Raw genomic sequence first — 15,184 nt, 5'->3', positions numbered from 1 at the left:
AACAGTGACATCACCGAGACTGATCTCCCAAACCTGCCGGTTTTGCAAAGCTCTGATTGGCTCTGGGTCTCACCCACCTCCCCACACCCCCTCTCCTTTGTTAATTGGTGCCTGGATTCAGGAAAGAATCCCGACTGGTTATCGGGGATTGTCAATCATTATTGGTGATGTCATTCCTGGTTTGAACACAGTCTGTCCCAGTAGTATAAATACAAGAGCTTGTGTTTGAAAGAGTCAGTTCTAGAACTTTGTAGGTGATAGTGAGCAGTAATAATAAAACAGAAAATAGTGAAGATGGCCTCCCAAGTGCGTCAGAACTACCACAAGGACTGTGAGGATGCTGTCAACAAGCAGATCAACATGGAGCTCTATTCCTCCTATGTTTATCTCTCCATGGTGAGTCTTGTATTCCTTGTTGCTGTATTCTGAAAAGTTGGAAATTCTCCAGTTCAATGAACTGGCTTTAAACTATATTTCTCTTGTCTTCCTTATCTGGGGAAAAATCTTTGGGCGGTGAGTACTTCAGGTGTGTAGTACAGGGTGATCTTGTTGAGTTAATTGCCTGCTCCTTGTAGTACTGTCGCTGCACTCTATTGACAGGTTTAATATATGAATCTTGCTCGGCTGTTGCCCGAGTTTAACAGAAGAGCACAAACCTGGTCAAGTGCTTGTTGACATGAAACAAAGTTCAGTTTCAGTGGGGTGACTGTAGTGAGTGAAATGTTGGCAGGTGCTCACTAGCTTTCTCTCTCTTTAATTGGACTTGAAGTACTTTGAGAATTATTGAATCCTTCCACACTGTATTTCGATCTCTCTTGTACTAAATTGCAGATTGTAAAACTACTAGAATGAAGAATTTTTCTTTCTCCACCAATTTTAGATTTGAATAGAAAGTAAGATGTTACTTGCCCAGGTGTTTAATTTGAGTTGTAATTTTGCTTTCTGTTTCTAGTTTAATTTTTTTTTATATACGGAGGGGATGCTATACATTTTCAAAGATTAGTGAAGTGAATTAATTTTGCTAGTTAACAATGGTATTGTTCCCAAAGAAATTGTGAACTCACTAACTGGAGGGGAGGAAGGAAGTGGTGTGTGTGTGAATTTTATGTAGGTGAGATCTGGGTCAGGCATAATGCGTTAAAAATGTTCTTTACAGTCTGATTTCTTTGCCCGGGATGATGTTGCCCTGCGTCACTTTGCCGAGTTCTTCAAGGAGCAGTCACACGAGGAACGTGAGCACGCTGAGAAACTGCTGAAATTCCAGAATCGGCGTGGAGGTCGTGTCATCCTGGAGGACATCAAGGTTGGATTTTAACTAAAGTCTTCTGTGATGCAACTTTGATTGCTTAAAAGAAGTTTTCTCTATTTTAAATAGTTTAGTTTCTTGTCATTACACCCTTAAGTTCTTAAAAGCCAGTGAGATTTAATGAGTAAAATTGCTACTGTTGAGGGAGTTTAGGATGTGTGGGTATGGCTTTGATGATCTTTGGGTCACCTGAGCTAGTGGATATAGGAGGATCAATATATATGGCTGTTAAGAAAGAATTTGTGTTCCTACCCAGTAAACTACTAGTTAAAACTTTGAGGTGCCTGAAACTGGAAGAAAACTGGTAACTTGGATAGGAAACTGGCGTGGTAAGAGGAAGAATTTGGGTTGAAGGACAATAGTAAGTATTTTTGTTAACCACACTCTTTCCCTTTTGTTGAGGCCTCTGGGATAAATTACCTGGATTTGGGAGATGGGGAGAACAAGTCAAAGCTCCTAAAATGGGATGTTGTCTTCTATTCTCCATGCACTGCTAAAGGGTGCCACATTGGCAGATGTTTGTGCTTCCCAGTACAATGGAAGAACCTTCTAAAGGCAGAATCTTGTGGTGATGGGTAGATTTTAAAGTGCCATGAGGATCTAGGTACATCACATTGATGGTGCAAAATGCAGTTGCTGGTAAATTGGATGCTGGCTGGCCTGTCATGAGTGGAGATAATACCAGAAGTTTTACTGCAATTGGTGCTGCTCATTGCACTTGGTGTGTTGCATTCCAGTTTATTTTTTCTGCCCCACCTTTTTGACCAATTGGTCCAATCTCATTGTAGCATCACCAAAATGTCATTCTCCTTGATGGTGTTTAGAGTAATCCAAGTAAACAGGCTGGAGAATTTATGGGGTAAATAGGGACATGAGGATAATCTTAGAATGTGGGAGAGAAGCTTCAAGTTGAGGAGAATGTGGGCCACAGCTGTAGACCTCATGGATGAAAAGTCAATTGAGGTTTTAAAAAGGAGAGCTAGCTACTTGGAGTGTATTTGGGATTAGATCAAAAAGGCAGGTACTTGTGATTGGACCTTCTTTGGCTAACACACTGGCAGAGCAGAATCCATGAACTGATCTAGTGTCCAGTAATGGTCTCCAACGCCATCCAGTGATTTATGACTTCACAATCCTCCCTCGTATTTTTAGTCTTGAGCTGCACCGATTAACTTCTGTTGCTTCTAACCCTGTTGTCCTTGAACATAACATCCCTTGGACTTTCACTTCCAGTAGCTGAACCTGCTGACCAGATTGTTCTTCCCTTTCAGAAACCAGAGCAGGCTGAGTGGAGCAATGGTCTGGAGGCGATGCAGAGAGCTCTGCAGATGGAGAAGAATGTCAACCAGAGTCTGCTGGATCTGCACAAACTCTCCACTGGGAACACCAACCCTCATGTAAGGTTCTAATGTTTCAAATGTGTTGAGGGTGATCTTGGAATCTGCCACTTAAGTCTACATTGGTAGAAAGCATTTCCATATAGGTTTGTGTTTCTCACTTGTACAGTTTATTTTGGGCACCAGACCATCTGCACTGTAGACTTTGATCACCAAACTGCCCCCAGGGCACTTGGCATCTGAGGCATCAAAAGAATTCTTGCCGTTCACTCTTGGTTTAATGGCGTTGATGACTTTCCACTTGTGGGTAATTTTGGTCTTGTCTGGCTAAATGCACAAATTCCCTGTGTGCACAACTTTTACCATTATCCCAGTCCAAAAAAATCAACAATCTCTTGATCCTGAGGAGCATCTGTTTGAGTTAACTATACCCATTAGTTTCTTTTCATGTTCCAGTTGTGTGACTTCCTGAAGACCCACTACTTGGCTGAACAAGTGAAGATGATCAAGAAGCTTGGAGATCACATCACCAACTTGAAGAGACTGGGAGCCCCTGAGAATGGCATGGGAGAGTACCTGTTTGATAAGCACAGCCTGAGTTGATGGGGATTCTTGAACCATTAGTTCTATACATGGTGGAAATGAAGTGTGACCAACTTCTGGTGGTGAATGCTTTGGCTGTGGTTCATTCCCAGTTTCCTCATCAATTACTGTACATGGAAATAAAAGTTATTTATCATTGAACTGGTTTATTTGTATAATTAAGTAGCTGATTTGATTATTTCAGATCCCCCAAGATGCCTTGCTGGATAATGCCTGATCCCATTGAAACTTTTTAAACATGCCTTTAAAACTATATATTCTATAAATGTCCCTCCCAGTCCAGCTTCCTAAACTTAATCCAGTGCCAACCAGGATCATTGTGCTCATATCTCTGCATTATCACAGGGAAGCTTATAGGGGATTTCCTGCGACTCTAATCTGCCCATCACTGCTGCAATGTCATGAAGCTTCAGAAACTGGGGAAGTGGACAGGAGCTCTTCTGTCTGGAAATTGGAAATTATCTGCTTTGCTCCTGCTTCAGACTTGTATCTGTCAGGTCCAGGGAGGGGAAGACAACTGCAATTGAGGTGTCTGCATTAGGCTGATGCCACAAGTCACCCACCCCCCCACCCACTGGATTGCTAAAGCTTTTTGGCCTGTATACATAATACAGCATTGGCCACCTTAAACTTCCTGTGGGTAGGCTGCTCTTGTGTTTCTCCAAGGGCAATACTGACCAATGTCTGGGATGAGTAAATGCTGGAGATACACTGGTCAGGCAGCATTAGTCAAGAAAAGGCAAGACAATTGACATTTCAAGTATAAAACCACTACTTGAATAGGGATCCACCAGTTCATTCTACTCAAATAGTTCCTTTGTTATCTTCCATACTTCACTTGGTGTATTTCTAATTGTTGCAACTTGTTCAGAAAGACTGTCCTTAACCCACAAACAGTGTGGTAATGTTTCAGTTTCCCTGAAGATGCCAGAAATTAAACATCCATTAATGTTGTCCAAAGATAGTTCACCTAAAGGGAATGAACACCATTTTAAATTGAGACAAAAGAGCCCATTACATATTCTCTCAAGGACTGAGCGAGCAGACATGGTTAGACTAGGTACAAAAAATATTGGCTTGATTGGCAGGGGATGGGGGAGACCTGCATGAAAAAGATTAGATACCATGGAATAGCAACAGGGCAGGCACATGGAATTAGGACTACTGTTGATGTGGAAGATAAACTCCAACACAAACGGGTTAACTTAGAGACGGTTGTGCTCGACACCATCTACAGGGTGGGATTTCCATTTGCAAACTCATTGAGCTCTTTGAGATATGTTGTGAAGCTCTGATTCTGAGAATAGAGACACTTACAGATTCAGTTTGAGGAAAGTCAAAGAAACCAACAGCAATGACATCATTGATATGGGTCCACACATATTAGGAAAAATGGAAGCACATGGCATTGGAGGCAACCTTTTGACATGGGAAGGGAATTGGTTAGGAGGTAGGAGACAGAGTAGGGATACTGGGTATGTCCTCCAATTGGCAGGATGTGACTAGTGGTGTACTGGGACCTCAGCTTTTCACTCTATTTATAAATGACATAGATTAAGAAACGGAGAGCCGTATATCCAAGTTTGCGGCTGACACTAAGTTAGGTGGCTCAGTAAGTCATGTAGATGGGAGCAGAAAGTTGCAAAGGGACATTGATAGACTAAGTGAAGTGGGCAAAACTGGCAGATGGAATTCAATATGAGGAAGTGGGAGGTCAACCACTTTGAACCAAGAAAGAAAAATCAGAGTATTTTCTAAATGGTGAGGAGCTTGGAACTGTGGAGGAGCAGAGAGATTTAGGGGACCGTGTACAGAAATGAGTAAAAACTAGTGGATAGGTACGAAAATAATTGAGAAGTCTAATAGACTGTTAGTCTTCATCTCCAGGGGGCTGGAATACAAGGGGTGGAGGTTATGCTCCAGTTGTATACAGCTCTGGTTAGACCACATCTGGAGCACTGCGTTCAGCTCTGGGCTGCTCACCTCAGGGAGGAGATATTGGCCTTGGAGGAGGTGCAGGGCAGATTCACCAGAATGATACCGGGGCTGAAAGGATTAAATTATGAGGAGAATTTACATAGACTAGGCTTCTATTGACTGGAGTATAGAAGATTAAGGGGTGATTATAATTGAGGAGTTTAAGATGATTAATGGATTTGATAGGGTAGAGAGAGAGAAAGTATTTCCTCTGGTGGGGGGAGTCAAGAACAAGGGGGCATACCCTTAAAATTAGAGCCAGGCCGTTCAGGGGTGATGTCAGGAAGCACTTCTTCACACAAAGGGCAGTGGAAATCTGGAACTCTCTCCCCCAAAACGGTGACGGTCAATTGAACATTTCAAAACTAAGATTGTTAGATTTTTGTTCGGCAAGGATTTGAAGGGTTACGGAACCAAGGCGGGTGGATGGAGTTAAGATACAGACCAGCCGTGATCTAATTCAATGGTAGAACAGGTTCAAGGGGCTGAATGGCCTCTTCCTGTTCCTCTGGTCCGAGCGCAGAATAATCATCCAAACTGGCCTGTATTGCACAGCTCTGATTGGCTCTGGGTATCTCACACCCCACCCCCTCTCCTTAATTTAAATTTTTTTTTTTATTGATTAACCAAAAGAGTAGAGACACTTTCTGATCAACTTGAGCAAAGTTAAAGAAACCAACAGCAATGACATCACAGAATAATCATCCAAACCTCTGTATTCCAAAGCTCTGATTGGCTCTGGGTATCTCAAACCCCACCCCCTCTCAATTAGTGCCTGGATTGATGGAAGACCCTGACTGGCTCTCAGGGATTGTCAATCATCATTGGTGATGTCATACCCTGTTGAAATGCAGGCTCTCCCACTGGTATAAATACAGGAGCTTGTGAGGGACAATGTTAGAGTGTTGTTAGAACTTATCAACAGGAAGAGTTAAGATGGCTTTGCAAGTGTGTCAGAACTACCACAAGGACGGTGAGGATGCTGTCAACAAGCAGATCAACATGGAGCTCTACTCCTCCTATGTTTATCTTTCCATGGTGAGTCTTGTATTTTTTGGTCTTATTTCAAAATTAAGGCTGTGACATGATTGTATTCTAAGCAGGTAGAATTTCTCCAGGTCAATGAATGGGCTTGAGTGTCTCTCTCTATAGTCCTCTTTCCCCCCCCCCCCCCCCCCCCCAGTCTTAATCCAGTGAATACTGTTAACACATTAATGGACTGTTCCCTGCTCTATAATGGCTGTGTCCTATTCTGATGTATCTGAAACTATCTCCAAGGCTGCATGGTTTCTAATAGAGAATTCATCTTGAAGATGCATAAACCTGGTCAACTTTTGCAACTTTGATGGAAACAATTAAATTTAGTTAGTGACCGATTGGCTGGTTCTGGCCAGTTTTCTCCCTTTTTCTAATTGAGCAAAGTCCTGAGAAACCTGTTGTGTTTAAAATGTCTCATTGAAGTGGGATCTCTTCCACTAAACTGATTCCAAGTATTAAATTGCTGAGTGAGTTTTGATCACTTTGCTGATTTTAGGCTTTCCTCTGTTGGGGGGGGGGAATAAAAGGAAATACCACTGATAAATTGACCCAAGTGTAGTTTGAGTGCTTTAATCTGAAAAGCATCAATGCTCACTAATATTTTCTACTAACATGACCTCTTGTTCTGTTGAGCTACTTTTAGTGAGGGAATTGAAGTGTCTGACTTTGACTTGCAAGTGTTTTTTTTTGTCAATATAATCCCTTAATTGACAAGGTATTGAAGTAGAGAATGGGTAATTTATTGACCATGCTGTTGCTACCACTTGAGTTGGCCATGGATGTAATCTAGGTCTGACCTGTGTCTTCCTTTCCATTTTGTCGCTACCCACAGTCGTATTACTTTGACCGGGATGATGTTGCCCTGCGTCACTTTGCCGAGTTCTTCAAGGAGCAGTCACCATGAGGAATGTAAGCATGCTGAGAAACTGATGAAATTCCAGAATTGGTGTGGGGGGTGTATTGTCCTGGAGGACATCAAGGTTAGATTCAGCAAACTTTAAAGAATTGCCTTGGTTTTGTTGAGGAAAAAATAGGCTAGTTAGGCCTGACCTAATAGATTTACTGTAGTGATGGAAGTTGTGCCTAGAGGAGGATTGATGATGGTTGTATGTATGGATTTTCAGAAGGTAGGAGATTGCTGGCTAAAATTGGAATGCATGGAATTAGAAGCAACCTTGTGACTCCAATAAAACTGTGGACCAGGAGGCAGTTGGGATAAAATAGACCACTGGATGGTGACCACTAGTACATATGATCTAGAATTGCAAATAGTGGTATTGCTGACCTAGGGTTTATAGTGAGCTGGAGCAAAAATTGGGTACAGGGTAGAATGGAATGAAGTGGGTGAGTCTGATGGCAGATGTAGTTCAATGATAGTCCACATCAGAGGTAAGGATAGGAGGATGAGTGAAGGGATTTTGGGTGTGTCCCAGTACAGATGTCATTAGAAGCTGGCTTGCCAGTACAAAAGGCTAATTGGATGGTAGGCTTCATGCTAAGGCATAGAACATAAAAGCAAGAAACTGTTGCTGCAATTAATACTAGATAGACCTCATTTGGAATGGTTTTTTAGGATGGTCCACCTTAAAGCATATACCACTGTGACTAAAGTCCAATAACCTATTACCAAAATGTCTCTTGGGATGAGCAGACTGGTAAAATCCAGAGGGAGTCCCCTGGATTCCAGCATCAAGAAGTGACGTTGACTTGTGATCTTACTAGCTGCTGAAATGCTCGCGGATAATGAATTGATCTTAACTAATTTCATCTACTGTTGCTAATGTGTGATATTTTCTCCCCCTTGCAGGATGAGTGGAGCAATGGTCTGGAGGCGATGCAGAGAGCTCTGCAGCTGGAGAAGAATGTCAACCAGAGTCTGCTGGATCTGCACAAACACTCCACAGGGAACACAGACCCTCATGTAAGTTTCTAATGACTCACTTAAAGTAACTTTCTGGCCTGTGTCCTAAAGTGCTTTACAGCCAATAAATTACTCTTGTAGAGCAGTCACTATTGTAATGTAGCAGCCAATTTGTGCACAGCAAGCTCCCACACAAATTTGATAGATGACCAGATGTTTTTAACTTATTGGTCAAGACACTGGTGGAAATACCCCAACTCCTCTTTGAAGAACCCATGGTACTATTTCAACCTCCACCTGAGTGGGCAGAAAAGACCTTGTGGAGCCTTCCATCAAAAAGACAACACCTCTGACAGTGCAGCACTCCCTCAGTACGCCAGGAAGTGTTGGCCTGGATATATTTTTTCTCAATTCTCTGAAATGGGACAACCCAGAGCCTTCTGATTCAGAGGCAGTGCTACCAGTAAGCCATGGCTGACACTTGCCATGTTTTTGGGTGAGTTGAAGGCTATCTGGGGAGCTTAATCTGTTCACTGATCTTTAGCAGTATCTCCATGCCCAATAGGTTTCTGCTGATCTTTCACATGACTTAAACATCAGGATCTTGCTGAGTTGAGGCAGTGCAAAAGCAGATTGGAATTGGGGCACCAAAGGATTAAGATGTAACTGAAGGGGGTTCTGCTTTCCAATTCTAAATTGGTAAATGCATTACTCCTGGAGTAAATCTAATCTGATGTCCAATCCACCTATTTCTCTGCAGCACTTGTACCAGTTACCCTATCCAGTAGAGGATAAAGGCCAATCTCCATGGATGGTGAAGCTCTGAAAGCCCTTGATGTCTCCTCTGAGCTAATTGTACTTTGTTTTCCTCTTCCAGATGTGTGACTTCCTGGAGACCCACTACTTGGATGAGCAAGTGAAGATGATCAAGAAGCTTGGAGATCACATCACCAACTTGAAGAGACTGGGAGCCCCTGAGAATGGCATGGGAGAGTACATGTTTGACAAGCACAGCCTGAGTTGATGGGGATTCTTGAACCATTAGTTCTATACATGGTGGACATTAAGTGTGACCAACTTCTGGTGGTGAATGCTTTGGTTGTGCTTAATTCCCAGTTTTCTCTAACTGTCTCAGTACATGGAAATAAAAGTTATTCATTATTGAACTGGTTTGTCTTTGTTGTTTAATGAAATAGTTGATCTGGTTACTAAGATCCCACTGCACAATACACAGCTGTGTAATATGATCCAAGTTTAAAAATACAGAAGTCCCTCGCAGGATGGCTGTGCCCACATCTTCAAATCATCACTGGAGAGGATTCTAATGGTTTTCTGAACTCTCGTTAACAATTCCTGCTGAAAATGGTTTTTTTGTAACATGTGCCAGCAAAATGTCATTATGGTGTGGGGATTAAAACAAAGAAAAGGGGAGGGGGTGAGTTAGTGCTGACAGTTCAGTCAGGAAAATGGAGAGTAGCTGCCTGGTGTCCTGCTTCAGACATTTACCTCTCAGGGTAAGGATGGGGGGTGACCTGCTACTGAGGTGGCTTTACATTTGACTGATGCCACAAGTCACTCACTGGTTTGCCAAAGCTTTGACATGTATACACAGTACAGCACTGGCCATCTTAAAGTTACATTTGGGTTGGATGTCTTCTGTTTAACATTCTCTTTCCCCTTCGCTCTCTTTTCCCCACCCACCCAACATGTTACTTCCTTTTCTACTTTTCCCCCCCCCCCCCCCTCAACTGTAAAACTTCATGTCTGGGATTGAATAAACCATTGGTCTGTATAAAATGCTACATCAAGCTGCAGTATGACCTATTTAGAATATGTGGGGTAAAGTGATACTAAATTAATACTCATATAAATCCTAGTGAAGTAAATGATTCTTCTCCCAAAAAATAAACTCACTTGCTTTCTATTGCAGTATCACTGTTCTAGGGATGCACTGGTTAATTCTGATCAAATAGTAGCTGTATATTTCCAATAATTCACTTGGTATATTGCTAATGGCCACAATTTGTTCAAAGACTGCCCTTAACCCATAAAGTGAGTAGTGATTTCTGAGTGTTCCTGAAGTTGCCACAAATTAATGTTCAAAAACTAGTTCCTCTAAAGGGAATGAGTGAAGTCCATTTAAAAATACTGTGACACCAGAGTCCATTAAATATTCTCTAGGACTGAATTGGCAAACATGGTGAGCTGCTATAAATGGTTAGACTGACTACAAATAAAATATTGTTTGGACTGGTGGTGGGAACTAAACTGGAAAACACATTGGTTCTCCACACCATAAGGAATTTGAAAGCTTGTTGATATTTTGTAATGGCTCAGTTTATTGATGCACTGTGTGTCTTGTACACTCGTGATAGTTCTGACACACTTGGGAGATCATCTTCAGTTTTACTGCTGGTGGGAGCTATGTTCAAACACCATCGTAGTTACAACCGAACCTCTCCAAGGATGTACCTAAATGCGATTAGATGCCATGGTACAGGAACAGAGCAGGCACATGGAATTAGGACTGTTGCTTGAGTAGAAAATAAACATGAGCTTGTTAGGAACATAGGAACAGGAGGAGGCCATTTAGCCCCTCGAGCCTGTTCCTTCATTCAATGAGATCATGGCTGATCTGTGACCTCGCTCCATATACCCACCTTTGTCCCATATCCCTTAATAGCTTTGGTTAAAAAAATCTACCACCCTCAGAATTAACAATTGACCGAGCATCAACTGTAGTTTGCGGAAGAGTGTTGGGCCAAACATTCTATTTCTGTGTTGTATGGTTTATGTAATTCACTGTACTCTGTTCTGGAGGTTTTATGGTCCTATTAAATGCCTGGTAGTTGGAGCAGAGCTATAACAGGATAGGAACAGATATTGGAATACTGCAGATACTGGAACTCTCAAACAAAAACAGAAAACGCTGGAGGCACTCAGCAGGTCAGGCAGCATTGGTCGAGAATACACGAGACACTTGACCTTTCAGGTATAAAACCGTTCCTCATAACAGACCCAGGGTTTGCAGGAGAAGAGGAAACATTGCAAACTAAACACAGGACTTTACAGTTCTTAAATGTCTTAGGGGTAAATCTCCACATTGCACGTTACAGTGACGGAACAACAGATTCTGTCTGAAGCTCCCCACTGATCCACTTTTCATTTCCCCAACTTCTTGTGGGCTGGTTTGCAGATTCACTGTGGACTGTCTAGTGCAGGTCAGTCTCTTTCAATCTATTGTGGTCAACATTGTGACCCTTGGTATCACGGACTCATTCTGGACCCACCGAGATGCCCATCAATTCTCCAAGAGACGGGTTAACTTAGAGCCAGTTGTGCTCGACACCATCTACAGGGTGGAATTTCCATTTGCAAACTCATCGAACTCTTTGAGCTATGTTGTGAAGCTCTGATTCTGAGAACAGAGACACTTTCAGGTTCAGTTTGAGGAAAGTCAAAGAAACCAACAGCAATGACATCACAGAATAATCATCCAAACCTCTGTATTCCAAAGCTCTGATTGGCTCTGGGTATCACACACCGCCCCCTCTCCTTTGTTAATTGGTGCCTGGATTGATGGAAGATCCTGACTGGCTCACAGGGATTGTCAATCATCATTGATCATGCCAGACCCTGTTGAAATGCAGGAGCTTGTGAGGGTAGAGGTTAGGTTGTTACTACAGTGGAGTTTGAGCTCAGTGCTTTGCAACAGGAAGAGTTAAGATGGCCTCCCAAGTGCGTCAGAACTATCACAAGGACTGTGAGGATGCTGTCAACAAGCAGATCAACATGGAGCTCTATTCCTCCTATGTTTATCTCTCCATGGTGAGTTTTGTATTTTTGGGGTCCTATTTCAAAATTAAGGCTGTTAATTTATCCTAAGCAGGTAGAATTTCTCTAGGTCAATGAATGGGCTTTAGAGGGTCTCTCTATAGCCCTCCCCAGTCTTAATCCAGTGAATGCTCTTAAGACAGTGATCTTGCAGAAGGACTCTTTCCTGCTCTGTAATAGCTCTGTCCTATTCTGATGTGTTTATATTTGAAACTAACTCCAGGGTTTCATCAAGTTTGTAATGGAGGGTTCATCTTGAAGATTCACTAAAACTAGTCAACTTCCAACTTGGATGGCAACAATTAGATTGAATTGGGTGACTAGTTAGTGAAACATTGGCTGGTTCTGGCCAGTTTTTATCCCCCTCTAATTGAGTGAATCCTGTTAGTCTTTCTCACCTGAGGATGGTGTTAAACTATTTAATTTTAAAGATTTGGCTCTTTTCCTTCTCTGCTTTTAGACTTTCATCTGGGAACAAAAGAAGATACCACAGATATTTTGACCAAGTGTAGTTGAGAGCTTTATTCCAAAAAGCATTAAAGCTCGCTAATATTTTCTAGTAACATAACCTCCTATTCTGTTGAGCTACTTCAATGAGGAGCTTCCAACATATTCAAAAAGGATTTGGAAAGTATTGGTGTTGCTACCATTTGAGTTGGCCATGGATCAGATCTAGATTTCAATTGTCTCTTTTCCATTTTTCTCTCTACCTGCAGTCGTATTACTTTGACCGGGATGATGTTGCCCTGCGTCACTTTGCCGAGTTCTTCAAGGAGCAGTCACATGAGGAACGTGAGCATGCTGAGAAACTGCTGAAATTCCAGAATATGCGTGGGGGGTGTGTTGTCCTGGAGGATGTCAAGGTTAGATTCAGCAAACTTTGAAGAATTGCCATGGTTTTGTGAAAAGTAGGCTAGTTACCTCATACTAGATTATCTGAGTCATGGAAGTTGTTCCAAGAGGAGGCTCAATGATTGTTGTATGCATGGATTTTCAGAAGGCAGGAGATTGCTGGCAGAAATTGGAAGTGCATTAGAAGCAACCTTGTGACCCCAATAAAACTGGGTGGAGTAGGAGGCAGTTGGTATAAAATAGACCACTGGATGGTGACTAGTGCATATGATCTAAATGTGCAAATAGTGATCTGCTGAGCTAGGGTCTATAGTGAGCTCCAGGGCAAAATTGGAGACTGGCTAGGGGGTTGACTGGAAGGAAGTGGTTGATGTTCACATCAGATGTAAGAGTGTAGGGATTTGGGGTGTGTCCCAGTACAGATGTCATTTAGAAGCTAGCTTGCAGAGACAAAAGGCTGATTGAAAGGTGGGCTTCATGTTCTGGCATAGAATAGAAAGCAAGGAAGTGTTACTGCAATTACTGCTAGATAGACCTCATTTGGAATATTGTGCTCCATTTTAGGTGATCTCACTTTAGAGCCTATAGTGCTGTGATTTCAAGTCAAATAACTCATTCCAAAGAGAATTCTTGATGAACTGTCTGGTTAAAATCCTGGCTTAGAATATCAAGAATGACATTGAGTTGTGATCTGACTAACTCCTGAAATGTTCAAGTCTGTTAACTAATTTCTTCCAATGTTACTCTATACCCCACCCCTACAAACTCTCAGAAACCAGAGCAGGATGAGTGGAGCAATGGCCTAGTGGTGATGCAGAGAGCTCTGCAGCTGGAGAAGGATGTCAACCAGAGTCTGTTGGATCTACACAAACTCTCCACTGGGAACACTGACCCTCATGTAAGTTCCTAATGTCTCATTTAAAGAAAGATTTGCATATCTACAGTGCCTTCCTTGTCGTCGGTGTCCAAAAACACTACAGCCAATTCAGTACTTCTTGAAGTGTCATTATTGTAATGTTTGCAACATGGCAGTCAATCTGCACACCAAGATCCTGCTGCAGAAATGAGAGAAATCACCAGATAGTCTGTTTTATTAAGTTGGTTAGTGATAAATATTGGCCAGGACACTGACATTCCAGTTTTTTTTCTTTGAAATAGTACCATGTGGGCAGACAAGACCTTGTGTACTGTTTTATCCAAAAGACAATACCTCTGACATTGCAGCTCTCCCTCAGTACTGCAGTGAAGTGTTGGTTTTCACTCAATTCTCTGAAATGGGACAACCCAGGGCCTTCTGACTGGCAGTGGTACCAGTAAGCCATGGCTGACACTTGCCATGTTTTGGGTGAGTTGAAGGCTATCTGGGGAGCTTAATCTGATCACTGATCTTTAGCAATATCTCCATGCCCAATAGGTTTCTGATGATCTTTCACAAAAGACTTCAACATCAGGATCTCACTGAGATGAGGCCAGTGCATAAAGCAGATTGAAATTGGGACACCAAAGGAGAAGTTGTAACTGAAGGGGGTTCTGCTTTCCAATTTTAAATTGGTAAATGCATTACTCCTGGAGTAAATCTAATCTGACGTCCAATCCACCTATTTCTCTGCAGCACTTGTACCAGTTACCCCATCCAGTAGAAGATAAAGGACCATCTCCATGGGCGGTGAAGCTCAGAAGGCCTTTGATGATGTCTCCTCTGAGCTAATTGTGCTTTGTTTTTCACTTTCAGTTGTGTGACTTCCTGGAGACCCACTACTTGGATGAGCAAGTGAAGATGATCAAGAAGCTTGGAGATCACATCACCAACTTGAAGAGACTGGGAGCCCCTGAGAATGGCATGGGAGAGTACCTGTTTGACAAGCACAGCCTGAGTTGAATGGGATTCTTGAACCATTAGTTCTATACAGGTTGGAAATGAAGTGTGACCAACTTCTGGTGGTGAATACTTTGGTTGTCATTATTTCCCAGTTTTCTCATCTAACTGTCACAGTACATGGAAATAAAGGTTATTCATCATTGAACTGGTTTGTCTTTGTTTAATTAAATAGCTGATCTGGTTAAGATCCCACTGCACAATACACAGCTGTGTAATATGATCCAAGTTAAAAATACAGAAGTCACTCCCAGGATGGCTGTGCCCACATCTTCAAATCATCACTGGAGAGGATTCTAATGGTTTTCTGAGCTCTCGGTAACAGTTCCTGCTGAAAAGGGTTTTTTATAACATCTGCCAGCAAACAGTCATTAAGCTGTGGTGGTTTAAAACAAAGAAATGGGCAAGGGTGAAGGGGGTTGAATTAGTGCTGACAGTAGTGACTCTTCAGTCAGGAGAAGGGAGAGTACATGCCTGGTGTCTTGCTTCAGACTTTTACC

General features: G+C 42.2%; 1 protein-coding gene and 1 pseudogene across 1 annotated transcript; both read left to right on the top strand.

Moving 5' to 3' along the window:
• Positions 1–203: 203 nt before the first annotated feature.
• On the top strand, positions 204–3,387 carry LOC147099807 (ferritin heavy chain, oocyte isoform-like). Its single transcript, XM_085969139.1, has 4 exons — positions 204–396; positions 1,157–1,303; positions 2,578–2,703; positions 3,100–3,387. Exons 1-4 carry the CDS (start codon positions 295–297, stop codon positions 3,244–3,246), a joined length of 522 nt encoding a protein of 173 aa, XP_085825265.1. The 5' UTR covers positions 204–294; the 3' UTR covers positions 3,247–3,387.
• A 2,005-nt stretch (positions 3,388–5,392) lies between these two features.
• On the top strand, positions 5,393–9,525 carry LOC147099806 (ferritin heavy chain, oocyte isoform-like; annotated as a pseudogene).
• The last annotated feature ends 5,659 nt before the right edge of the window (positions 9,526–15,184 follow it).

The sequence above is a fragment of the Somniosus microcephalus genome, chromosome 28, assembly GCF_052327205.1.
Source record: "Somniosus microcephalus isolate GS21.2 chromosome 28, FLI_Smic_1.0, whole genome shotgun sequence".
Taxonomy (NCBI): Eukaryota; Metazoa; Chordata; class Chondrichthyes; order Squaliformes; family Somniosidae; genus Somniosus; species Somniosus microcephalus.
Note: the sequence above shows the minus strand (reverse complement) of the source record. Positions and strands in the feature narration are given on the sequence as shown.